Below are 27962 nucleotides of genomic sequence, written 5' to 3'. Positions count from 1 at the left end.
TAGAAGCCTTGCATTGGGTCGAATCTGTTGTATCCTTTATCTCAAGTTCGATTGGATAGATGCGTTCAACATAGTCGCCAAATTTTGAATTATTTATTGAGAGAACATCGTCTATATGTAAGTTCAATTAAGAGTCGGCACATATGTACAGTTAACAATAAACACAAGCTTAAGCAAGCCTTTACAACCAACTATTGCATATAAACAAAACAAGATTCAGCTAAGACAAACACACATAATCAAAACAATAATATAATTATCAAATACGATAAGCATACAGAAAAGTCAAATACAAAAAGTATACATCAGCATTAAAAAGAAATAAATTAGGTTAAAAAAAACACTAAAACATTTAACTTATCTACATAGATGATTTACAAAATTTTTATGAGGATAACACAATTACAAAATCATCAGACGCACTATTATATGATGTCTGGATCCCCCATAGTTCTTCATTTCTGTAATTACATAAACGGTACTAATTTTTCTGCACCAGATGCGCATTTCGACAATCAATGTCTCTTCAGTGATGCTCAAGTTCAAAATATTTGAAAATCCAAAGCTTATTAAAAAGATGAAGAGTTATAAACCAAAAAGGAAAAAAAAGTATAGCCAAAGCCGGGCAGGGAATCAGAGCTTTGCATGAGGGAGATACATACCTTAATTTTAAATAATTTCAAAACAGTTTTCTTGCGATTATTCTCTATTCTTTATACTTTATCTCCCCATTATTCTCTTTTCTTTATTATTTTGTCATCTATTCTTGATTTTCTTTGCATTTTTCTGTAATGTAGTATAAGCATATATAGCAGGAATGGTAGCCTAAAAAATTAGAATCTTATTGCAATTATCAAAAATGTAAAAAAAAAGATATAGCATAAAAGCAGGAATATATACAGAAATAAAGGCAACAGTAGTATACCGCTGTTCAATAGTCATAAATCGATTAAGCGAAAACAAATCCGGGACAAAAACCAAAACCGAAGGAACACATCAACTATAAGAGGAAAACAACGGAACCACAGAAACACTGAACTGCTACAAAAATAAACACCAACATACATAGAAACTGACTTTTTGATAACAACTGCCATTTTCCTGACTTGGTACAGGACATTTAAAGACAAATGGTGGGTTGAACCTGGTTTTATGGCTAGCCAAACCTCACGCATATATTGCAATGTTAAAAATACCGCTAAAACGACAACATTACGTGAGAGGAATACAGTACAAATAAACGCAAGAGCGCATACAGGCATGACAAAGCAATGTTTGGTATTTAAAGGCACTGCAAAAAAACATTTTGTAAAATAGTAAAATAAAATGCACACAAGAGTCATTGAAATCATTTTTGGCATATTATATTATATCTTCATTCATGCCATATTCTTCTTTCAGCTTCTGTATATAGAATGGAAATCCGTCTCCTATATTTACTTCAGCAGATGTCATGCTATTAACTCTTATTCTACTCCTCTTCAGCTGAACCTTCCATACCTTGCCTGAACTATAGTATTCCCCTAAGAAAAAACGCACAGAAGCCTTAAAAAGTTCAAATCTGTGTGTGATTTTCGAATAATGCTCGTTTACACAAGACTCCTCTGCCAATAAGGATTTTGCTGCTTCAGTTGATTTATACCAGAAATAAAGCCATAGTAAGGCATATAAGACGTCTCCGCCTCCAATCTTGTCCCCTATTACAGTAAGTTGACGATCAAATTCCCAATTAAAACCAGGAGTTTCAAAAAGAATTCCCCATGTATCCATATCCCGAACAAAAAAACATGGCATCCTTAATTTGAAAAAATGACTTCCTAAATAACTGAGAATGTTTTCAATGCAATCGCCAAAATGTGTACCCGAGCATTGTATGTCTCCATGAACATGGAACATTAAGGCAGTTTTGAGCATGTAGGATGATAAATTGATACACTTTCCGGGATAATTTATTTCCCCAATAACCAAAGATTTTAGAACTTTGTAAGCTTTTTTGTGTTTTTCATCCATATTTTGCATTGTCTTTAACTCAATGGCAGCAAGTGTTATAAACCAACATGGTGGGTCTGGAAAATGATCTTTATGGCAGGATTTGGCAATGATGTGGCATCCAGTTTCTTGTAAGTCGCATTGGAATTTTTTAGGGAATCCAGAATATGACAAAACAGTTGTCACGTTTGGGTGTTTAATAGCTGGCATTAAATCTATTCCAATTTCGATTGAATCCTTTGGTACGAGACCAGGTGAATTGTTCGAAGGTGTTAACATACACGAACCGACATACTTCAAAAGTAACTTCTGTTTGTGATGAGGAATGGCTGTTATCTTCCCTTTCCTTGTTTCGATTGAAAATTGTTTCTCCTTTAAAACGGACGAAAGCTGTTTCCAAAAATCATAAACGATCTTCGATGGTTCCCCGAGATATTCCTTTTTATGTGGTAGATATTTGTTATAGATGGTCTTTACATCAGCGTCGACAACTTTGATCTTCTGGAACCACGGTGTACATCCCGTTTCTAACTCTTTGCTTTCCTTCCTCGACAGATTTTCGAAGACAATCATAAAATCAAACTCATCTTGTGGCCCGACTTTGGTACCTTCGTAAAAACTCCCAGATTTAATAATTTCCCCAATTTTAAAAGCCGGGTTTGCTGTGCCAACATTGTCCAGAATATCACGGAGAATTTGTAATGTCTTATTTTCTACATCGTTAACCTCCTCGTGGTCGAGCTGAAATGTACACTTTTCTTTATAAACCCTCTCCAGGAACTTTTCTCGCATAGGTGATTTTATCTGAAAGTATACAAAACATTTATGAGACCAGAACAATTAATAACAAAGGTCATGTAAATCATAAAGGTAGCAACGGTTAAAATATACGTTGAAAGTTACTTTTAAGTATTATGTCTGTATCTCACAATGAATTGGTGGGGAAGGAAACCCTAGAAGGTAAAATGGGAATAAAACTATAAAAAGATAACATAAGATATAGTGGGTGAATCCTTGAACAGTAAAAGAAAATAGGAAATTGCATTTGATCATCGTCTATCATTTTCGCACTCAAGACTGCGAAGAATACAATTTCAAAAAGAACACATTCCTGGTGTCAAGTATTTTGCCGCTATTCTTTCACGGACTGTAACTAACGTTACCTTTGTAACGTCAACACGTTTATTACGTTATTGTAGTCATACAAGCAAGTAGAGTCATTAAAAGCAATTAGAACTGTTCACACGTATTCTATTTACACAAGCGAAGTACTAACCAAATAAACCCAAACATTGGTGCCGTGACTCATGGAGAAGCTGAAAGCAATTCGTGGTGGACACAGAAGCGCCGTCACAAGACTAATCAATAGAACTAACCAGAAAATTTCAGAAAATGAAATCGAGAACCAAGAACTTTCGGCAGCCACAGACACTCTGATGAAAAAGAGGAACTTACTCGAAACTTTGGACACACAGATTTTAGATGGAACAGAAGTTGGAGATATGGAACAGGAAATTTTGGATAGTGATGAATTCAATTTACATTTGGAAGTGTCAATTCACAAATTCAAGGACATTACATCAAACTCAGGAGCTAGCGTTCTAAAACCTACGGTGAGTGATTTTTTAAATCAAGGTCCAGCAGCACATATTTCAACACTTCCAACAACAAGCAATATTAATCACAACACAAATCAGACACAGGATGCTTTTCAAAGCACTTTTGTAAATCACGGAGCAAACGCAACTTATAACTCTTCTCCGAATTTCTATTATAGACTACCAAAGTTAGACTTGCCTTCATTTTCGGGAGATATTTTACACTGGCAGACATTTTGGGATTCGTTTGAATCAACCGTACACCAGAATCCTGCTCTTACAAACATACAAAAGTTTAGTTATTTAAATTCACAACTCCATTACGAAGCAGCACATTGTATTACAGGGTTAGCCCTAACCAACGCAAACTATGATCAAGCAATTAATTTACTGAAGGAGTGTTACGGTCATCAACAGAAAATTATCAACGCACACATGCAAAATCTTCTTGATTTACCAAGTCCTTCATTTACCCTCAGTAGTATTAAGTCATTTTATGACAGATTGGAAGCGAATATCAGGGGACTTGAATCCCTAGGTCAGACGCAAGATACATATGGATCCCTTCTTGTACCCATAATTTTCGGGAAACTACCCGCAGAAATGAGGAAAAACTTAACACGGGAACACGGAAAAAATAGCTGGAATATAATATCGCTGCGTGAAGCTTTAGCAAAGGAGATGTATGTACAAGAGGCTGGTAATGTTAATACATGTATGTCCGATAATATGACATCAACTGCGTCTTTTCACACGGGAGCCGTTCCTACGACAAGCACAAATAAACAACAATTTAGGGGAAATCAGATCAAGACCATGAATACACGCTTGACAACTAAACCATGTGTATATTGCAAACAGTCGCATTCGTCAGTAGATTGTACAAACATTGTAGACCACGAAAAACGCTTTACCATAGTTAAACAGAAAAACCTTTGTTTCAATTGTCTCGGAAATCATAAAGTTTCAGAATGCCGTTCTAAATTTAAATGCCGTAAATGTAATAACAAACATCACACAAGCCTATGTAATAAAGACAAGACAAAATTACACGATGAGCAGACAACCGCATCTGTAAATACAGTTGATATTGAAGAGGGAAATAGTAACACATCTATATTTTACACTTCGTCAACATTGCCCATGCAATCTAGAACTTATGTACTACTGAAAACAGCAATTTCACCAGTTTGGACAGGAAACCAGACCGTATCCGCAAATATACTGCTAGACGAAGGCTCACAGAAATCTTTCATTTCAGAAAATTTAGCTACAAAATTACAAATTACAACAAAGGGAACCACCACAGTCAGTCTAGCTGCATTTGGAGATGCAAACAGGAACGTACGTAACCTTGATAAAGCGGTTATTGAGATGGAAACCCAACAAGGAGAAAGAATACCAATGGAAGTGCTTATTGTACCCACAATAGCTGCCCCTCTACAGAACCGAATGAATTACGAAGCATCTAAACTTCAGTATTTAAAAGATTTAAGATTAGCACACCCCGTATGTGAAGACGATAAATTTGAGATTTCTTTGTTAATAGGCGCAGACTATTATTGGGACATTGTTGAAAACAATATAATCCGCGGAAATGGTCCAACAGGTGTGAAATCAAAAATTGGGTATTTATTATCGGGACCGATGATCAACACAACAGGTATTACAGTTGCAGCTTCAATGATGAATATTTTGGTACAACATAAGAAGGAGGAGATTGATTTAGAGCGTTTTTGGAAACTGGAATCCATGGGAGTTACAGCAGACGATGAGTCAACACAGACAGACATAGATTTTTATGAAACATATCAGAAATCTAGTATTATGTACAAAGATAATCGATATATTGCCAAATTACCGTGGAAAGACGATTTTCAGGACTTACCAACTAACTACAATATAACAAAACGTCGTACTGAAAATTTAATAAACAAGCTCAGTAAGGACCAAGACATGCTAAAAATATACGGAAGTATAATTAACGATCAAGAAAAGCGTGGATTTGTTGAGAAGGTTAATGAGGAAACCGACAGAAGTACAAGAATTCATTACATTCCATATCATGCTGTTAAAAAAGACTCAACAACAACACCAATACGCATAGTTTACGATTGTAGCTGTAGAGAATCACCAGACAAAGCCAGCTTGAATGATTGTCTAATGTCAGTTCCACCACTTATAAATGATTTGACAGGAATTATCGCAAGATTCAGACTACACAAGTTCGCAGTAACAACGGATATCGAGAAGGCGTTTTTACAGATTCAATTAGACGAAGAAGACCGAGATGTAACAAGATTTCTTTGGTTGAGCGATTCGAGCGACCCTACTAGTCCACTAATCACCTATCGTTTCCGAGTAGTTCTTTTTGGAACAACTTGTTCTCCATTCATGTTGAATGCCACAATCATGAAACATCTGAAAAATAATTTGTCAGATACTGCTAGAGCATTGAAGAGAGACCTGTATGTGGACAACGTTTTGTCGAGCTTTCATAGCGAGGAGAATTTACTATCATTTTATAAAGAATCACGTCAACTTTTATCCAAAGGAGGATTTAATCTTAGGTCTTGGACATCAAACAATAGGAAACTGCGCAATATGGCAGAGTCGGAGGACTGCATGGACAAGAACAAAACTATTAAAATTTTGGGACTTCGATGGAACACTGAAACTGATACGATATCGTTTCAAAACAGCATTAAAATTGATAAGGAGAAATCTGTTACCAAGAGAGAAATTCTTCAACAGTCGTCAAGGATATTTGACCCGTTAGGAGTATTAAGCCCAATCACCGTCCGAGCTAAGATTTTGATGCAGACTATATGGGAGAGGAAATTTGACTGGGATGAGCTCTTACCAGATGATATAAAGAGTATATGGTACGCTTTATTGGAGGACTTACAACAAGCAGTCACACTTGAAATACCAAGATTTTATTTCACCAATGAATCATCTGCAAATATCAACACCAAGGTAAGGAAACTACATGTATTTACCGATCAGCACAACATTATTCAACATTTTCGACGAAGATGGAAAAATGAATATCTTACATCATTAAGGGAATACCACAGGACTTTAGGACACAATAATCAGACTATCAAAGTTGGTGATGTGGTTAAAATACATGAAGATTCGCCTAGAATTAATTGGAAGCTAGCCATTGTAGATGAACTATTGGTTGGCAAGGATGGACTCGTTAGAGCAGTGAATTTGCGTACAAACAATGGACATACAAATCGTCCAATTTCAAAGTTATACCCGATAGAGGTTTCTTGCGATTTGTTTCAATCAACACTTGACACCAAAGAACGGAAATCGAAGAAGGACGCCAGGGAAAAGATTCGCCAGTTGATGTCTTAATTTTATACTTATACAGACTTTAATTTTTCAAATGATTTTTATTTTCTACATACATTGACTTTAAGTTAAACTGTGAATATTTGCGATATCTATGTATTTATTAAGAATTTTTATCATTTTCACTTCTCGGCGCCCCCAGTGTCAAGTATTTTGCCGCTATTCTTTCACGGACTGTAACTAACGTTACCTTTGTAACGTCAACACGTTTATTACGTTATTGTAGTCATACAAGCAAGTAGAGTCATTAAAAGCAATTAGAACTGTTCACACGTATTCTATTTACACAAGCGAAGTACTAACCAAATAAACCCAAACACCTGGTGCGCAATTCTCTGTATGAATGAAGTGTTAATAAGAACAGAGACTCCCAGGAACCTTTAAGCAAATCAGACTTTGCATCACTTTGATCTTATCAGTATGAAAACTTTGAAACTGATTTCAGTCGAACTTTTTGACGAACATTTTCCTAAATTTTTTTAAGTGACATTGTCATATTGGTCTAAAATTTGGATCTACCAGCATGATTTTGGGAAACGGAACCACCAAATAGCCAGTACACTAAATTTGGACCCAACTGGTCGAGTTATTTATCAGAGGATTTTATAATATTTTTTGCTGATTTATCTTTTTTAGTATCACATCCATGTTGGTTCAAGGTCTTTTTGAGTTGGGAACATAAAAGATTTCACTTAATCTACGAATTAACAGTCTCTATAGAACAACAAAATTATTTTACCGAAAAGTAATAAAATATATCATTTTTAAAATTGCTCGGAAAGCTTCGCAGTATCATAAATTAACCAATCCAGTAGTCCAGAATTCTGTGTCGACATGAATTATCATTGATATGGTCATATCTATAAATTAACTGTCTACAAAACTTCGAATTGTTCAAAATACTAAGAATTTTTTGCTCAAGGAATATATGACCCTTTGGAGGGGTTCGTGTTGCTCAGTCTTTAGTTTTGTATACTGGTGTTTGTCTTTTGATAGGTTTTTCTTTTCTTGTCATGGCATTGTCATTTTGTTTTCGACTTATGAGTTTGAATATCCCTTTGGTATCTTTTGCCTCTCTTTTACCTGTATTTGGTAAAACCTTTTGGAATGTTGGGTACTCAATGCTCTTCAACATCATACCTTATTTGGCCTTTTAACCTTTTTTATTCGAGCGTCGTTGATGAGTCTTTCGGGATCGAAACGCACGTCTGGCGTGATATCTTAGATGAGTTATGATACATCAGTGTTTTATCAAAAACGTTTGCCAAATGATCCATAATTTACTTTTATAAAAAATTATAGCCACTTGAAATACAAATATTTTGTTTTAGAAAAAGACAAATATCATAATAAAAACCCCTATATAATGCAGAAAATTCCCTTAAAATGACACCATAAATGTTTTGAGTGACAACATTTTTGTGACGAGATTTAAAAAAAACAGTCGCCATGTTTATGGATACCAAATGTGCTCCCTTCTTGTGAACTTGTTCCTTTATTTGTACAATGATAAACTTCTTACAGAAGCCCTAAAGAAGAATGAAAATACAAAAATATTATCCTTTAATTTCACATTTTGCTATTTCTATAATATTTTGAAATCAAAAAGTTGAAAGTTTCGTGACTTTAATAACCCCATCATGATTTGGTTGACTGTTTTGAAATATCTGTATCATTGACGGATATGTTCCTCTAATTTTCACAATACCGTCCTTTTTTCATCGATTGTGACAGTACCGTATGTAACATATTTCTTATCAATTTATCAATGAACAAAACGATAATGTCGCATTTATGTTGCTCTTTGATTGTTTCCAGTGTTTTGGTATTGTTAGTTTTAGTCTTTTTCTTGTGTTGTCTGTTGTTAGGGGACACATTGCCTACTTGATATATGTTTCCTCATGGTAAAGGTGAAGTCATTCCTTAAAAAGTAACGAAGGCTTATAGACTCAAGAAAATACGTCCAAAATTTTATGTTTAGCGTTCCTTTTAATAGTAAATCCTAAAATGGACAAACTAAAGCTATAACGTGATTATTTGGACGTCATCATGACTGTTATTAAACATCTTTGTCACAGATGCACGAGGTAATGTTTTTCTACTGTCGAAGCATCGTTCACATTGCGTTTTTTAGTTTCCTAGATGACAACATCAACTTTTCATCGAATTTTATACTTCCTAGTTTTGAGTAGAGTTTTATGACCCAAAAACCCGGTCTCGCTCCTCAGGTTTTGTTTGTAAATTGCTTCTTAATCGATATGTGAGATTTCAACATCTGTAAGCTACTGTTGTCTACATTTTTAGATATACGCGCTGCATTATATAAAGTTAAAACCAGTTATGCTTTAACCGGAGCAGTGGCAGTCGAATGTTCCGGAAACTTGAACCCAAATATATAGATTGCATGTGGTTTCATAAATAATGAAAAGTCTAAGTGGAAAATCAATTATATAGAATTATGCTTTAGCAGCCATGTTGAATGTCGATTTTACAGTTATGAAGTGTGACCAAAGTCGACAAGTTACATGTAATTAGATTTGGAAATTGCTTTGCACAACCACTGTCACTAATGACAGTGTACAAACCCAACGTTAATTGTTAACATCGTCAACTCAGTATTTAAGTGAGTTGTTAGGCATAGACTGATAGACACTATTTCTTTCATTTGATTACTCAAGCACTTGAATTCGTTGCTAGTCAAGTAATATCATGCAAAGAGCGTTCGTTAATTCCTTATAAATGTGACTTTAGTTGTGATATGTTGTAACCTCTCTTAATATTTGTCAGGAACTGTCAGGGGAACTGTTCTAGAACAGTCAATAGAGCAGTTCTCCTGACAACTCACACTTGTAAATGAATTTTAGAGTGAAACGGTCATTTTGATCTTAACATCATCTGAAAAGTCTAAATACCTTTTAAGTTATGTTCAGTCGTTCAGTCAATTTTCGGACTTATCCACTGCGACAAATGCATTGCTGCTCAGACAATTCACTAGCAGTCAATTCAGTACTGTTCAGTAGCTTTTCAGACAATTCAGTATGGTATTGATGTGTACAGGTAAATAACAACTACTGAACAGTCCGATTATAGACGGAATCTTATGTTCGTCTTGCAGTCAGTAAAAAAACACAATTGGAAAATTGAACACTTACTGTAAATATTCTATGACAATTACATCCTTCAACAAACGTTTTGAAGAAAGCAATATCTTATACATTATTTATGTTCAGAGTCTGAGACATAACGACATAATGTGTTCTCATGGTTGTATGAACAATTCCCCAAAACTCGATGATGGCAATTTTCAACATGTTACACAGTCTTTCTTCTAGTTGATTGCACAATATTTTCCTTAAACATTCACTGACATCTTCGTTCGTCTTATCATTGCATCGTCGTCAAAAATATATTGGAACGCATTTTGTGTCTTACACATCCTTGGCAACAGGATGTCACATAACATATCATTGCATAAGAAAACAACCATCACCGGATGTAAAGCAATTTACGTTTCATCCCTGTTTACAAGCGATGTCATCTCGAATTTCAAGTTTTATAGGAACACCAAAGAAAAAAATAATGGTGCTTTGAAACACACAAAATATATGTGTATGAATCAGAAATATTTTTTGCAATGAAATGCAGGGTTAATTTCCTACAACTGTCAAATTCAAAGGAATATTTTTTCTACCATTTTTAGCATGAATCCGGATGTCACGTACTATGTTTTGGTGATATTTCACCTAAAGTGGAGTACCTCCTTACAATCTTGACTTAGCACACGAGATAGAATTGCTGACAGACACAAAAATAATAATCAATAACTAAGTTTTTACGGCCAACCCTCCTCCACTACAAAAAAAATGTATTTGGAAGACATTTTGAATTATATGTTATATTAACATCTTTAAAATTTTTTGCTGAAATTCTTGCACAAAAGGATTTTTTCAACACTGTGGGAATATTTCTTTTATGATTGTTAACAGTGCATAAAAATTAATCAGTGTATACAATCTTGACTTATCGTACGACAAGTAAGTGCCGAGGGCCAGACAGTTGGACAGACAGAGAGACAGACAGACAGACAGACAGAGTGACTACTATAGGGCCTAACAATGTAAGAACCTTATAAACAAAATGTAGGTATAGTATAGTAAGACGTTGTAATACTTACCATTCTTGTGTGACCAGGAGGAACAGGCAGATAAAACCAGGACTTTGATGAATCGACTGCGGGACGGTCGAATATTTGATCAAATACTATAAGGAAGGCAATGCCAGATCTGAAATATAAAAATTATGATAAATACATGAGTTTGGGTGGGGTCCTTCAATTTTATGTCATTTTTCTCTATTCCTTATAGGGGGCCTCGGTGGCCGAGTGGTCTAAGTAGTTACTACTGTATTCACTAGCCAGTCAACACTGAGGTTGTGAGTTCGAACCCCGCTCGTGCGGGTGCATTCGACTCCAATCTTAATTGACTAGGATTGTCAGTTTTCCTATCGAAGGTCGGTGGTTTTCTCCGGGCACTCCGGTTTCCTCCACCAATAAAACTGGCCGCCACGAAATAGCCCAAAAGCGGTGCTTAAAAGTGGCGTTAAAACACAAAAAATCAAAATCAAATCTATTCCTTATATTTTTTATTCATTATTCTTTACATTTTTGAACCCCATCATTCTCTATTGTTTAATTTTTGAGTCTGTTTTCCCGTATTCAATTTTTAGTCCATTATTCGGTATTCTGGAAACCCGATGCAGACCCTCCCAAATATGAAACTTTACAAATAAATTCATTTGAAAGTATTATTGTGTAGCATTTAAATCACAAACAATGTCAAGGATTTACAAATGTATAATTGACACAATTGCACAAGTGCAAATATGCGGAATACAATTAAATGGTAACAATAATTGTAAACAATTAGTTTATCAATGAGAATGGAAATTGGTCCCTAAAGTAAGTTGATCATAAGAGTCAATAAATACTATACAACAATGGACCTTTATTATACTTTAAGATTAATTATAAAATGTTCCGAAGGAAACACAATAAGGGGACTATCATGAGTAAAGGAGGATATTGAAATGAATATCCTAGCTTGAAAGCACTGAAAATAATCATCTTACTCAAAAGAGGATGAAAATGAGAAGTCTGCAATACAAAACGCAGGAAATAATTGTGTACAAAATTGAAAATAGAGTAAATATGCGTAGCAACAAATGAAAAAAGATATGCCTCAGTTACCGCAAAAAATCCTCCTGTACTCCTCTACCCTGAATATCAAATGGTTTCCCCCTCAGCGAAATCGATGGAGCGAAAAAAATCTAATACTAAAAATAAAAGCCTATAACCATTAACTGATTTGACAAATGCTGAAATCATAACTACAGTACCTGGAATTGTTGTTTCTGGTTTGACGTACGTATTCCGCGTTGATAATATAGACACAAATCACAGTGTATTTAATCAAAATACAAGATAAAACTAGTTTGGAATATCTACCAAATAGATAAAAACATACATGAATCAACTTATCAACATACTTTATCCTCCATTAACAACTTCCTTCATTTAGTTTTTTTTGCCGGTTTCTGAGAAACTATTTGATAACACGATTCACCGAAATAAAGATTGATTATGTCGTAAATACTCGGACATGCTCACCACACCTACATGCAATTTTCGCCACGCCTACAAATCGTATTATCAATTCTAATCACTTAACATGAGCATTAGCGATAAAAAATTTGCGGTGTATACCGTTATATTATGGAATACCTTACTCTTGCAAATGGAAAGAAAAGTCTTTCCCATTGTATTTAACTCGACGGAAAAAATACTAGAAATATATCTTTTTTACATCAAAAAGAACATCTTCAGCAAAATGATTGCTAAATCCAATTATGGAAGACCATTTAAATATTTTGTAGGAGTTGAGGTTGGGTATATTTTTTCGGACGGGATTTTCATTTTGAAAAATCTTCCTGCACCCACCAACCTCCCCTCTTCCTGCACATCGAAATAAAATGTTCCCCCCCTCCTTATTACCATCAATGGAAAAGTTCTCCTGGTTAATGTCCATGCTAATTCTCAAACATATCCCACTTTGAACGAATAGTTTCCATATATTATATATATTATTGTCAATTTGTCTAATAGATATGCCACCTTACTCATTCATTGCATGTTTAGGTGACTTCTCATTATAAACCTGTTCAAAATATATGGGTGTTAATTCCCTCTGTTTTTCCCCTTTATATTTCCAGTTGAAATGAAACAAAAGAATTGGAACTCTTTATAAGGTAAAATTTGCAAATTTGTTTATTTGAATTAATTACATCTGTTTCGATGGCCTCTAAAAGTTTAATGTAGGTGCATATTTTAGGATTTATTTGTATCTGATATACATGTTTGTAATCAAATTATATTATGGAGCTTACAGATATTTGTAAACCTTTAAATGAAAGTCAAATTTTCACAAAAAACATCACAGTAAGTGCAAATACTTTCGGATCTTTAACATGTATTAAACATAAATTCCATCAACAAAATCCACAGAAAGAAGAAAGACAGATCTTTTAAAGCATAAATTTTCGTCTCTGCCCCCCAACAACAGTATTTTGGGAAACAATCCAAAACAAATGAACAATAATCTTATCGAAAAGAGAAAGTCAGATACACTTTTTTTTATGTTCAGGCGTATTTCAGTTGACTATTTTTCCTTGAAACGTATAAACGGAGGGTATCACCAGCCTAGTAGTCAGCATATATGTACTGGAATCAATGTCCTCAGATTATAGATTTGACAATCTTTTGGAAATAGTTTTGTTTTTGTTTCAAATGCACCACTTCAACTTCCTGATTTGGCTTCCCCATTGTTTTGATTCAAGCGCCACTGGTGAGTCTTGTGCAGACGAACTGTGTGTCTGGTATTTTTCTTCTTACGGCATTTATCTTTAATTGTAGTTACAGAATTAACTTTTTTAACGTTTTATCAACCTGGGAAGGTTTGAATTGTTTCCCAAGAAAATTTAGAGATACTATTTATTCGCGATTCATCTATTTAAAAATTATTTTTGTTCAAAGTCAACTTTCATGTGTTTTACTTATTTAGATAATAATGTTTCATTATTCAATTTGGTATAGGCTCAGGTGACTATCTAAAGGGGCGTGGAAGATTTCAAGGGGACATTTAAGGTGTAATACCACCATTGTTTTTCCCCTATTAGTCCATGTTAAATTTGCACTTTTTAAAAAATTGTGCAGAATTTATCTTTGTTTCAAATAAAGAAATACTTGGCATGAGTAAAGTTTTATCCTATCCGTACTACAGACAAAATTTCATTGCATGTAAGATAATAACCATCACTGGAAGTTAACCAATCAAATTTCCACCCCTTTCTTTCCTGTTTACAAGCTTTAGTAAACATGTAACCTCAAGTTTCCAAAATATTCTATAGAAACACCAAATAAAAAAATAATGGTGCTTTGAAACACCCAAGTTATATGTTTATGACTCAGAATTTTTTAACTGCAATGAAATGTAGGATTAATTTCCTACAACTGTCAAATTCAAGGGAATATTTTTAATTGACCCTTTTTCGTATGCAACCGGATGTGACGTACTATGATTTGGTGGTATTACACCTTAAAACTCATTCGAGTACTGACAACACCATGGCAAAAAACGAAAGACGACGAAAAGACAAACAACTTTTTAACGTATCCAATGGTCTTCTGTGTTTGCTCAGTATATAATAATGTCATCTAAGAAGACTAACGAAATGTTACAAATCTTTTTCTCGAAAACAATGTTGCATCAAACGCTGGAAAATTGACGGCGGTTTGCATGATCCGAACGCCATTCGAATATATACATAATGTTAAAACGATGTCGTTAAAGCAGTTTTCCCGGTATCACTTTCATGCATCGACACAACATTGTATAATCTATTTATTAAATCCATTGTGGGAAATAACTGTGTTCCGCTTTCCAATTGTGAACTTTCCATTTCCATGAAGCAACATTCATGCAGCGCCTGCATACTGAGTATATATCTTCCAGTTGATACAATTTTCCATGGCTTGTATTTCCTATCATTGTTTCCTTGATAGATGGTTGCTGCACACAAGGAAGCTCTTAAACCAAAAGTTCCAAGTTTAAATCATTCATTCGTAATATTTACGGACGTCATCACCAGTTGGTTGACCGTTATGAAGCATCTGTTACACAGATGACGACGCATATGTTCCAATTGTCGTAACTACAATCCCGTCCCCTTTTCCCCTTATGTGACCTACCGAATTAGACTTATCTCTAGGTTTGTACTTACATGAGCAACACGACGGATGCCACATATGGAGCAGGATCTGATTACCCTTCCGGAGCACCTGACATCACCCCCAGTTTTGATTGGGTTCGTGTTGCTCAGTCTTTAGTTTTCTATGTTGTGTTTTGTGTACTGTTGTTTGTCTGCTTGTCTTTTTCCTTTTTTAGCCATGGCGTTGTCGGTTTGTTTTCGACTTATGAGTTTGAATGTCCCCTTGGTATCTTTCGCCTCTCTTTTAAAGCATCAAATGATTCCTCAATAGGAAGTAGTGGATCGCATCTTTGTAGGACTTCATTTTTCTAAAATCCACACATATACGCAGAGAATTGTCTTTTTTGTACTAATACGACAGGTGAAGTGAAGGCACTCGTGTTTTCACGAATAAACTTGTTTTCAACTAGTTTTTATATATCAACATTGACCTCTTCATACTGTGAAGGCGGAATTCATCAATACGGTTGAGCAATCGTTCATCATCTAAAGTGCGAATTCTATGTTTCCCAGTTGTTTATCTAACATCACCGTCATCTTTCGAAAAGACATGACTATAGTTATAAAACGATAGCTATAGGTTCTTGTGGTACAGTAGCGGTCATTTCACTTTTTATCTTTGCAGTGTATAGTTTATCATTATATTCTTCTTCCTCAAACCACATACGCGCTTCTTCATGTATATCCAAAAACAGAATATGAGGTTGTGATCGGACTGTTTGTTTAAGATGTCTTTGTAAAATATTATCTTGATCATTTTGTGAAAACTGGTCGCACAATTGTTTTTCTTTATTTTGTATCCACGTAGAGTCGAGTCTTTATTTTTAATTTTACCCATTAAACCCATAGGAACGTGAGAATTTCCTAAATGATTCATTTGGATTTTGCACAGGATCCACAAAATTCTTTTGAGATTTGGTTATAGTATCCTTCACGCAAAAGGCTTTTTCTTTAATTTCTAAAATTTGATTAGGACTTTGTCGTTCTAGATGAGAACGCTATTTCACTTCATCTTTAGCAGAACCTTAAAGATTTAGATGTATAAAATCCGTTCGTTCCTGACATGTCATTTCACGTGAATGTAGCACAGTATTAATATCTTCAACCTAATCTTCAAGCGGGAAGTTATAACCCAGAAAATGTAGGAATCTTTCTACCTTTGTACACACATACAAATATTCTTTTCATTCGGTGCTTTTTTTTTTTACTTAATTTCAACACTAGGTTACCAGGATATTTCCTAGATTCTATTCTCCAATTCATTCACTTGCTTTTCTAAAGACTTCCAAGTATGATTACTTGCCATTTTGAACTTTCAAAACTATTGAAAATATAAAAAAAATCAAACAAATGCAAAAAAAACACATTATATAACTTCAACTAATATTCACAAAAAGTGAAGCAATGCATCATTATAATCACTTATGAATAAAACACATAATCCAGAATAAAAAAAATAATTCACTCATTTCAACATATATCATTGCAGTCACATCCTATATTCCAAATAGTGAAAAGCACAGTTACTACAGCGGTCTTCATTAGTTTAACGGTTTCAGCATTGTTAATCATCTTCGTTAAAGTTCGCCTTTCAATCATGAACCCCCTGTCTCTGGTATATACTATATTCATTGCTATCTGGTTTGTCGACGACGCCATATGTGACCAGGTGGGAAAAGGGTTTAGATGAATTGAATGCGGAACGTTCAAATAGTTTATTAAGGATTACGTACCCTTTTTTTCAATGCCAAATATACGGAAAATTTATAAAAAATCACCAGCCTTTCTTCTTGTATTCTAATATTTGACAATTCACTACTTAAAAGATATGGGATAACTGCATGCAGTGCTACCAATGTTTTTCATAAAACAAGATTTTAAATAAAGATATCTGTAAAAACAAGTACAGATATGGACGTATGCAAGCACACCTTTTAAGGTGCGCTCAGCTTTAGTGACTCAACACTTGTTTTTTGGGATTGTAGCGGTTGTTTAAATACTTTTTATAAACAATAAACACTAGCACAATACGGATCAACAGGTGAGTAATATGTGTGTAATATGTTATAACGAAAATCTTGTAATAAAGTATGTGGATTTGCTGTTAAGATCTTGGCTTGATTTGCTCTGAGACTACTATAACACAGAGATTGGTCACTATAGATTTATCGGATTATCTGAGTCTCCGGTAGTTAGCTACGTTATTTTAACGTAGTTTCGTATTCGACCGTAGCAGACGACATATATCACCTATCACTGAGAATACTATAACAGTATCGGATATTATTATTTTTCTTTTAAAAATAATTTAAAAACAAAATTGAAATAATCAAAAAAAAAAAAGAATATAGTTTTTATCTTTCAAATGCAGTTATCTCTATTCATATTTAAATTTTTGTTTTTAATCATTAATAATTGTTAATAGTTTGTTATTATGCGGCCACTCTTGAAAATGTGAATGTGATTAATCTTATCAATCTTACAGTTACATTGTTTTGCTACACGTCCGTTAATTGTATCTAATATAGAATTATTTTACCTGTAAAGACAGGTAGTCTCAAAAGCATGGGAGATGAATTTTGTTTCACAGCTGGGTGCCCAAGGTACACGAGGCTCCGTTTATTGCAGTAAACTTTTATTCTATACTTGTAAGGTATTTCACTGCTGAGTGCCCAATATACATGTTTATTGTAGTAAACCTTGTCAAATATCGTCGGTGCACTTGTGGTAGGATTCAGGAGGGTGTGGATGGGGTTTTATAGAATGGAGAAATAGGGGCAAAAAAAGTATAGAATGGAGAAAAATGGACCGACAAATAAAGAATAGAGAAGAGAAAATAATAAGTTATTAAGATTTAAGAATAGAGAAAAATGGCATAGAAATTATAGGAAATAAAGACAAGAAATTTTGTGCTTCAATACAGAGCCGTAAAGTTTTTGAAAATTTGAATATTGTCTATTGTTAAAGTGTCGTATGTTTTAGTTATATCGCTATGCTTTTTGTAACCCTAATAATTGAGCAACTCAGATGAAAAGACTTGTGATTTGCTTTAGTTTTTTTAGCCACAGCAAATATAAATGTGCTTGTTTAATGTTTGGTGACAAACCATGTTAATTGTTGTCAGCATGATGCTTTGTAAATAGGTTCCCTATAACATTTTTTTGTTGGGTAACTGCTGACAGTTTACCATGTGAAAATTCTGAGAAGCCAAAAATAATGCGGATTGTATAAATACGTAGCAATGTCAGATCTAAACAAGAATGTTAAATATGATAGCATATATTGATGTCACCTTTCTGTAAATTCAACTTCGATTCACAACTGCTTGTCAATGGCAAATATTTCATGTACAGTCAGCCTGATTAAACCGAAATGAACTATTTTCAAATTATGTTTAAAGTTTGTTTTTATGTTATGTCGTTACACCAATGTCCCATGCTAGTGGTGGTGATGAGCGCCTAAAAATATTTAACATTGTCACATTCTTTATGTGCCCGTCTCAAGTCAGGAGCCTGTAATTCAGTGGTTGCTGTTGGTTCATGTCCGTCATATTTGAATTTTCGTAAATTGCTTTGTTATTGTAGACACTTCGTTTTCTCTAGTGAATTGTTATATATTTTCCATGTCGGGGACTTTTGAAGCTGACTGCACGTTATAGGTTTTCTCATTGTTGAAGGTAATTACGGTGCATTCCAATAACTTACATCCACTTCATTGAACTTCATTTGGACTAAAGGAGTTTTCTGATGATCATTAGCAAAAATATATAAAAATCTCCTTAAAGTTTGCTTCAAGTGGCTATTCCTTTGATATATAAAGATGTGTGGTTACTTGTTTTTTTTCTTTCATTGAACTGTTATCCAAACTGAGCGTGTTAGTGAATTTCTGCATTCCTGTCTTAGTTTTAATGTATATAATAATAAAAATGTATATTCAAAGACTTAAATATTTATTTCTCCATGTAAGACAAGCATGACAAATTCAATGAAATTAAAAAAAATACTAAAAAAAGTCATTTTCTCCTGTAGTACTTCTCCCTTCTTCTAATGCGTGATTTCTTTCTTGGGGTATTCCTACAATAAAGAATATATTATAAATAAAAAGAAATAATCTTTGTCAAGTTTATAGCATAGGCAATTCATTAATTTTTAAGACAGTAATCTGAGACTTGAGACTCAGCAGTAATTGACCAATCATGTCAATATGGATCAAAATACTTAAACTGATAAAGGATGCAGACCAAAGGTGCATGTACTTTTTACATCATGTTTGGGTCATTTATTTAAAAAAAAATACGTCTATTTAGGAACTCATGATGTACTGGTATTTCACATGGTGACACATTTTCATTGCATAATATTATTATACTAGCATGTATAGACTACATATATATTATCAAGGGAACCAAATATAAATCTAAATTTCTTTCACTAACAATACAAATTCACCTATCAGACCTCATGTTGTGTGTGTGCAACTTGTCTCGTGTGTTTCTCAGTTCTGCAGCGGGAACTTACTGATACAGAAAAATTGGAATTTCATATAATTACAAATTTTACATCATTACATCGGTTAATTACTAAGGCTTGCACATACATTATCCGGAAAACAGATTGTTCATCTGAATGTAAGTTATGGGTGAGTTGCTCATTGACCCTGTCCCACGGATTGGTGATAACTGGAGGTTACTTTCCGGTTTGGTCGGTAAATTCAAGTCTATAACTGCACTTATTTTATTTAAAGTGCTTAAAAACCAACATTTATTATTATGTCAAATCTTATATTCACACTTACCGGAACATAACACTCTTTATAAATCCACATTTGTTAATTATTATTTTCTCTTTCGCTGTCAAAAATGGCGGTCGAATCCTTCTTGTCAATCATTGCGAGTCACGTGCCGAGTCACGTGATCGAAGACTTACAATTAATTACTATTTGACTGGTCAGTACGGGAAGTGACCAATCTCTGTGTTATAGTAGTCTCAGATTTGCTAAAAAACGAAACCTTTCTATTAAATGCAATAAGACAATACATATTATTGCTGTGAACGACGTTTCTCTCCGGTATATGTTCAAAATGACAAGTTTTTTTTATTAAGTATTTTTGCTTTTTAGATATTATTGCCCCTAGAAAATTTCTGTATACAAAGGCCTACAGAAGGGGTCATAAACCTTAAATATAATAGAGAAGGCTATGATATTAAGATTTTTCAAATAAATGCATATGTATATATTATTTTTAATTACACAATTGCTAATATATATCAAATCGAAATATTAATCAAACGACAACTATAAATGTAAACAATTTGCTAACCAAGGGAAATGAAAGTTGTTCACTGAAATAAGTAATATATAATATATAAGTATATAATAAAATACTATCCAACATCGAAAGTCAATTACAAGTAAATAAGAAAATATTAACATAATAAAGTATGAAATACAATTAGCAAAGTCAGTGAAACTAAATCAAATATTCAAGAGGAAAACTGTTCACTTGACTGCATACCCAAGAGATTAATCAGCTGATTTAATTTATTGATATATACACTTTTCATGCCCCCGTTGCTTTAAGTGTTACCCTTGTCCGTCCGTCCAATTTTCGTTTCCGCACTCTAACTTGAGTTTTCCAAATTTAATGAACCTCATACACAATGCTGAGAACCAAAACTCGCAGACATAGTTCGAATTTGGACAGTAAGTCACTTACTGTTCTAGAGTTGTGCCCTTTATAACTTTGAAATTCGCATTTTTTTTGTTTGTTTCTGCACTCTAGCTTAAGTTTGGCTCATGCAAATTTTCTGAAATTCATACAAAATGCTGAGAATAAAAACAGACAGACAGTGTTTGAATTTAGACAGTGCGCTTACCGTTCTAGAGTTATGCCCCTTCATAACTTGGAAAGCTGCTATTTTTTTCTGACTTAAGAATTGCCTCATCGTAAATTTATAAAATTGTTCACAATGCTAAGATCCACATCATGCAGACAGAGTTCGAATTTGGGCAGTGAGTCATTTATCGTTATAGAGTTATGCCCCTTTGTAACTTGGAACATCACGGGGCATGTGTGGCCTTAAACATATTCTTCTTTTATTTTTTAATAATAAAATTTCATTAAAATTTGTCTTTGATTATGTTCTGTTTAACTCTTAGTAACCTAGAACTTACTATATTATATCCATACTCTCTTACTTTATCCATTTAAGAAAATAAGTATTGTAATTCAAAAATTCAAAAGTAAAATTGCTGTCTGTGATTTTTTTCAAAATATCGGTGTTGTAATTCTATTACAAAATATACATTACTCGTAGACTTTTTGCCAAAATCTTATCAAATATGAACAATTAAAAATTAATATGTATAGATTTCTCCAAGATGGCAAAACTAACACATACCGTTGGCTCTTATTTTCCATTGTGATGAAAGTTTTTTTTTGTTGGAATAATAAACTGTTATAATTTCCGTCTGAACATTTATTTATGTATTTTCAGTCAGATGTTCAAACATAAAGTGATACACTTAATTCATATTTGGAGTTTCTTGTATTTTAAACCTCTATGCCATCTGTTTATTCCTGTTGAAGTCTCTTTTTTCTTGCATATTAATGAATAATATACAATTTTATTTGAAAAACACAGAGTCACAAATATAGTCTTATTTCTAAGATCGTTTCCTGTACTTCTAATTGAATTTTCTTTTTAACAATGCGAATCAAAACTTCTGGGATAATTCAGCAGTCCAGGTTACCCCATATATTTGTTTTCTTATATCAACAAATGTAACTGGTTGTTTTGTTTACACACCCACAGTCAAAATCCAACACTTTATTGTTTCTCTATTAAATTCTGGAAGACCTTAAAATATTCCTATTTTTTATATCTATAGATATATTTTTAAATTCATGTTAAATATAGACAAAATTGCGGTAGGCACCTTTAAATATTTAAAAGGTTTAACCTTCTAAGTTACGGTGAGCTAGGACGTTTTCCACTTGCTATTGATGTAAAATTAAGGATGATATCCTACTGGTCTAAATTAATTATGGGAAAGCAGTCAAAGTATTCTTGTATTATTTATAAGCTACTGTACCACTTGTATTGTACTAAAAACATAGATTTTAGATGGTTAATATGTGTTAAAAATATATTTGATGAATGTGGATTTTCTTATATCTGGAACACACAGCTCTTTTTAAATGATGTATGGTTGAAATATAATATCAAAGTAAGATTGTGTGATCAATTCAAGCAAACATGGAACGAGACTATTCAAAACTGTTCCAAAGCCTTGAATTATCGTATTTTTAAGAATTTATTGTGTTTTGAAGAATATTTTAATATTTTAGTTGAAAAAGATTTTTTAACATTATGTAAATTTAGAATATGTAACCATAAACTTCCAGTCGAACTTGGAAGATGGTACAATATAGAAAGGGAAAAAAGAAAGTGTAATTTATGTAAGCTAGATATTGGAGATGAATTCCATTACATTATTAATTGTCCACATTTTAGAGAAGAGAGAAATAAATTTATAAATCGAAATTTTAGTATAAGGCCAAATATTATATTATTTACTGAAATTATGTCGTCTACAAATAGGACAGATCTCATAAATTTATGTAAGTTTATACGAATTTTAAAAAAGCGAGTGTGTCCTCCTGAATAACTTCTTTTTGTCTTTGTTGTTGTTGTATATATTGTATATTTATGTTTATGTATCTAATGTATTGTATTACATGCATGTCTTCTCTGTACCTATGTATTTGGTGATGAGAATAAAGATATATATATAAGTGGCAAGTTTAGTGATTACTAATCTATATAACCATGATGCCTTAAGCGACATAAAATAATTTTTAAAATTAATTGACAATTTGTAAACCTCGTTTGTCGTTTTGACGTATCATCAGATTTCTATTTACTTTGTTTGGTTTGCTATCCAAATTATAGTTTTTTGTTTGTAATTCTTTCAGATAGCTTTCTGGGATTAAAGTCATATGAAGCTTCAAGTCTTAAAAAAAAGTTGAATATGTTTTATACACTCAGTGGTGGATTCAGGAAGGGGGGTCCAAGTGTTGGAACCCCCCCTTTATTTTTGCGATCAATGCTTTTGAATGGGGACATATGGTTGGAACTCCCCTTTATCCCCCTTTTAAAAAATGGCTGGATCCGCCCCCGACACTTGAATGGCTAAGTTTTACTATAAAACAAGTGTGCGTGAACTTTCTTGTAAAAGAAAATGCTTTATATTATCAAAATCTTCAAAAATGCACTGCTATTAAATTATTGTCTTCCTGTACACTAATTCGCCGATATTTTCCTATATGCAGTGACCTTACCTACGATACCTCTCGTTAGAACTTCTGCCACCACACAGCGCAAGTGCTAGTGGAAAACCGTGATGAAAAAATGTAAACGAACGTGCACTGGATGGTAAATAGTTATAACTGATTCTTAAAGGACAAATTTCATACAACTAATCTGTTAAGAAATAATTTTATTGACAAATGGGAACGAATAGAAAATATAAAACAAATGTCATAGCTCTTTCAATTTACATAGCCGTCACGTGTTCAACGTACTCTGTGTTGATTGTTTATCAATGTCACGATCCAGTAAAATTCGGCAACAAACTCGAAAGTAAATGGCTTGCGATCAAGAACCACGGAATGAAATATTAGTTGTCGGTGCTACGTTATAGGTTCGTAAGAAATATAAAAAGGGTATACAGGACTTAGTTTAGTATATTTGCATTTATTGGTTCAATAATTTCGATAACATTACAAGAAACTCGTTTCATATGACTTTTTTACATAAAAATAATAAAGGTGTTAAAGTTATTTGTTGTACCGAAATCCCTGACTTAAAATGCCTGTACCAAGTCAGGAATATGACAGTTGTTTTCCATGTGTTTAATGTGTTTGAGCTTTTGATTTTGCCATTTGATAAGGGACTTTCCGTTTTGAATTTTCCTTTGAGTTCGGTATTTTTGTTATTTTACTTTTTAATAATTTATTAGTTATACATATATTACGATCATAGACATATTAACTTTACTGCACACACGAGCATAGCGAATGAGTTGGAAAATATACACATCGAAAGAACGGACCAAAGGAACATCACTGTCCAAAATGGCAAATCAACAATAATGCTTGAAACATTGTCTCTTTTATCGTAAATTTTAGTATAGAGTTCCCCGTGTAAATCTGAAACATCCTAATCAAGAAAAGGAAAAGTGTTGCTGTCGATATTGGATCTATTTAAGTAAGTTTAAGTGATTAAATTTTCGAAGTATGATTAGAAAATTTAAAGCAAAAGTATCGCTAAGGTGAAAGTAAATGTCATTTTTTTCTCTGTATCAAATGGAATTAGACGGACCTTTACTGAGATTAGCCATAAACTATACAGGAACAAGTCTGTCGTTAATGGGGCACAACTGGTGCCTACATTTGTCAAAAAACCTTATTGATAAAATATCCATAAACCTTGCAAAGGAGAACTTTTACAGCTTTAATCATCTCACCACAGCTCTAGTTAGTATATCTATATAAAAATAAGATAGACATGTTTGAGGTAAGGTCAGATCATATTAGGTCAATATCAAAGGCACAATATGTGTCAATGTCAATGTTATAATCCAGTTTATTTTTAACATGAAATACTTCACTCGGATCTCGAGGACTTCGCTATAATTAGGCTACTTGAAAATAACAAGCATCCAATATAATCTTAAGCAGTTGCAAAGACTAATTGATATCTGCCAAAATTTGACATGTATATAACATTAATCTTGTTTAAAATATTTTATGTACTTTCTCAAATAATTGTTTTGTTTTTTTACTGCTAAATAAAATATAAATTAATTAAAAAAAATATCATCGATGTGTATAAAGGCAGTAGTTAGTAATATACATCTTTATTCTGGTATTCAAATGGTCAGTTAGTGCATTTCACTATATAAAGTTCAAAGTTCAAAGTTCTTTATTTTCCAAATAAGGGCCCCTGAAGGGACATAATGACCATAGCACGCAGTACATTATCATGCATAAAACATAAACATAAATGGAGATAAAAATAAAATTCACATAAAGTGGATGAGACTATCATAGAATATATATCATACATATGATCATATAAAATTGCACAACATGAATCTTGTTATGATTATTATTATTTTTTTCTAAATTAGTTCAAATACGTCAGAGTGCCAATACAAATATTATAACCATCATATAGTTTGCTAACAGAGGTACACCTGGTCTCTTATCCAGAAAAGCAAGTTAAAGGAATAAATAAGTCAAGTCACTAGAATGGAAAAGAGACCAAGGTCAAATGCACTTGGACATGTTAGCAAGTGTGTTTTCAGACACCGTACGATATGCAGACAAACTCAATCCTTCTATTTGAATGATCTGCAAAAAGATGTGTTATTTCTATGTGACGTCATCAGACATGGTCGCCTTTTTTATGACTTCACAATATGAAATTCAGAGGAAAGCAAGAAAATTTGACATCATAATCGAATTTTGACCAATGAAGAACTGAAATCAAACGAATCACACGTTGATTAAATAAAAATAATCAACAGGTCAGGAAAAGGATAAATCGTGTAAGAATAAGGGAAAGATATATATATGTATTTGTCTCGAAAAGCTTTTATTTCAGCGTTATCAAAAATGAACAGATTATGATATTCATCCCCTTATCTCGAATGCCAAAATAAATGTTTATTCTTCTTTTTTCTATGCCCGATCATCTTCCAGTTTCTATTGATTTTTCTTTTTAATTTGAGCATTTTAACTTTCAAACATATAAATTATCTACATGATTTACTTCCAAAATGAAAGTATTATATTGACAATATGATACTTTCATGGTTTCAATCATGTATAACCTTTCATTTTGTGAAGAAGAAAAAGAAGAAAAATCCTCACGCGAGGAAACGTATGGTTGCGAAAGACAGAGTCGGATGTATTGATTTCTTAGCATTGTAGATGATACATTTTGTTGACAAAATCCAAAAAAGTCAGATTTGCTAAAATAAAATCATAGTGCTATACCAAGAATATGAAAAAATGAAAAGTTTATATTTGCAATATGGCATAAAACAAAATATATCTGCATTCATAAAGAATATATAGAAATAATGCTGTCGCGACTCAATTGTTTCACCTACATAATTTCGTAATTCAGTAGACCATGGAAGTATTATATTCATTTTACTTCCACGAGTAAGCTGACAAACTAATACATTTCTTTTATTTCTATCAATATAGAAATAGAAAAAAGCAGAGAATAAGGTAGAGCAAAACAAAATGATTTTGATAATATCCCCAAATAAAAATAAAATCTCTAAATTCTAAAAATTAGAAATGCAGAAATAGAAATATTTATACAATTGTCAATCTATACACGTGAAACTGTGAATACTCTAAGCAATACATTAATAACTTATAACAACATAAATAGAACACTACATGTATATGAAAAAATGTATCTTATCAAAGCGCTTGAAAATTTTAATATCACTCACATAAGAAATATGAAGGCGGATTTGTTCGCATAAAACTGTTTTGGAGATACGGTTTCAACCTGGTTGGATTTTGTTACCAATACAATAAACAGATTAATGCCAAACATATATAATATGCAAATCCAATAATCAAATCATTCAAACCAGCGATTATTTCATATTTGGTATGTTGTATTACCTTTTGGAAAGAATTTTTGAAAAGACTAATGCCCCTATTAGAATAAACCACTGTTTTATGGAACATAACACAACAGTTACATTAAAATCCATACCAGCTTTCTTCTGCTATAATACCTTGATAATGCAGATAAAACGTGCATATTAATTATTTTATTAATTCTCTTTTAAGCCAAACAGCCAATTAGGTTCACGTGTTGCATTTCATTTTTAAATGAAGCAACTTCAATGGTATCTTAAATCCATTTCCTCTTTCTTCTTGGCAGTTAACGAGATCCGTTCTTTCTTCTTGGCAGTAAACGAGATCCGTTAGGTTTTTCGAAGTCGTGCTGTGATATGATCTATAAAATACAATAAGTGCAAGGCTGGTGAATTCTTTATCGCGTTACACGGAACCACAACACGTCTCGTTTATTTTTCTTTGTTGATATTTAATGATTTTATGGAGTAATCTTAGCTGTTTTCATAAGTTGTTGTACTTGATATGCAAATGATTTATTAATTACTAATGAATAGTATGCATGTGATTTATATGATTAATATGAAATCATAGGAAGCGACTCAACCCTATATACTTTTTTAGTATTCACCAATGGAATACAATATTTATTTTGGACGAACGAAGAGTTGGGAGAAAACATAAGTTTCATAGCTCTTTTTATCTGAGACACCAGCCTGGGGTGTTGGCTCCCTGCCCGACGCGAAACAGAATTGGACCAGCATCCCAGACTATTTTAAAATAGAATTACTTCCCCTTTTCAAGTTTTATTTCAGATCTAAAGAAAAAGAAAAAAATATCAACAAAATCAGTAAATATGGCTTGATTAATTTTGCGCCGGGATATTTCGTCACAGCTTGTAGCATTTTGACACTGTCTTTGATGTCAAATATATGTCGATGAATATGTCTTAAAAAACTACAATTTTATACTAAACTAACATGCAAAGTAGCTGTTAAATACCGCGTCGA

At 33.1% G+C, this 27962-nt stretch overlaps 1 protein-coding gene and 1 long non-coding RNA gene across 5 annotated transcripts; both read right to left on the bottom strand.

Moving 5' to 3' along the window:
- Positions 1-238: 238 nt before the first annotated feature.
- On the bottom strand, positions 239-12578 carry LOC127734870 (uncharacterized). 4 transcript variants are annotated; one of them, XM_052244914.1, is made up of 3 exons: positions 12348-12578; positions 11128-11236; positions 239-2793 (listed from the first exon to the last, which is right to left on the bottom strand). In XM_052244914.1, exons 2-3 carry the CDS (start codon positions 11128-11130, stop codon positions 1363-1365), a joined length of 1434 nt encoding a protein of 477 aa, XP_052100874.1. In that variant the 5' UTR covers positions 11131-11236; positions 12348-12578; the 3' UTR covers positions 239-1362. The 4 variants fall into 4 exon arrangements, with proteins under 4 accessions (XP_052100874.1, XP_052100875.1, XP_052100876.1 ...); XM_052244915.1 differs by having other exon boundaries at positions 12476-12578; XM_052244916.1 differs by having other exon boundaries at positions 12498-12578.
- Positions 12579-19207: 6629 nt separating this feature from the next.
- Positions 19208-20193, bottom strand: LOC127734890 (uncharacterized). Its single transcript, XR_007997811.1, has 2 exons — positions 20070-20193; positions 19208-19348 (listed from the first exon to the last, which is right to left on the bottom strand). It is a non-coding gene; the product is annotated as an uncharacterized LOC127734890 (long non-coding RNA).
- Positions 20194-27962: the final 7769 nt, after the last annotated feature.

The sequence above is a fragment of the Mytilus californianus genome, unplaced genomic scaffold (genome assembly GCF_021869535.1).
Source record: "Mytilus californianus isolate M0D057914Y unplaced genomic scaffold, xbMytCali1.0.p SCAF_3, whole genome shotgun sequence".
In the NCBI taxonomy this organism is placed as follows: domain Eukaryota; kingdom Metazoa; phylum Mollusca; class Bivalvia; order Mytilida; family Mytilidae; genus Mytilus; species Mytilus californianus.
This window is presented reverse-complemented; position numbering and strand designations above follow the sequence as displayed.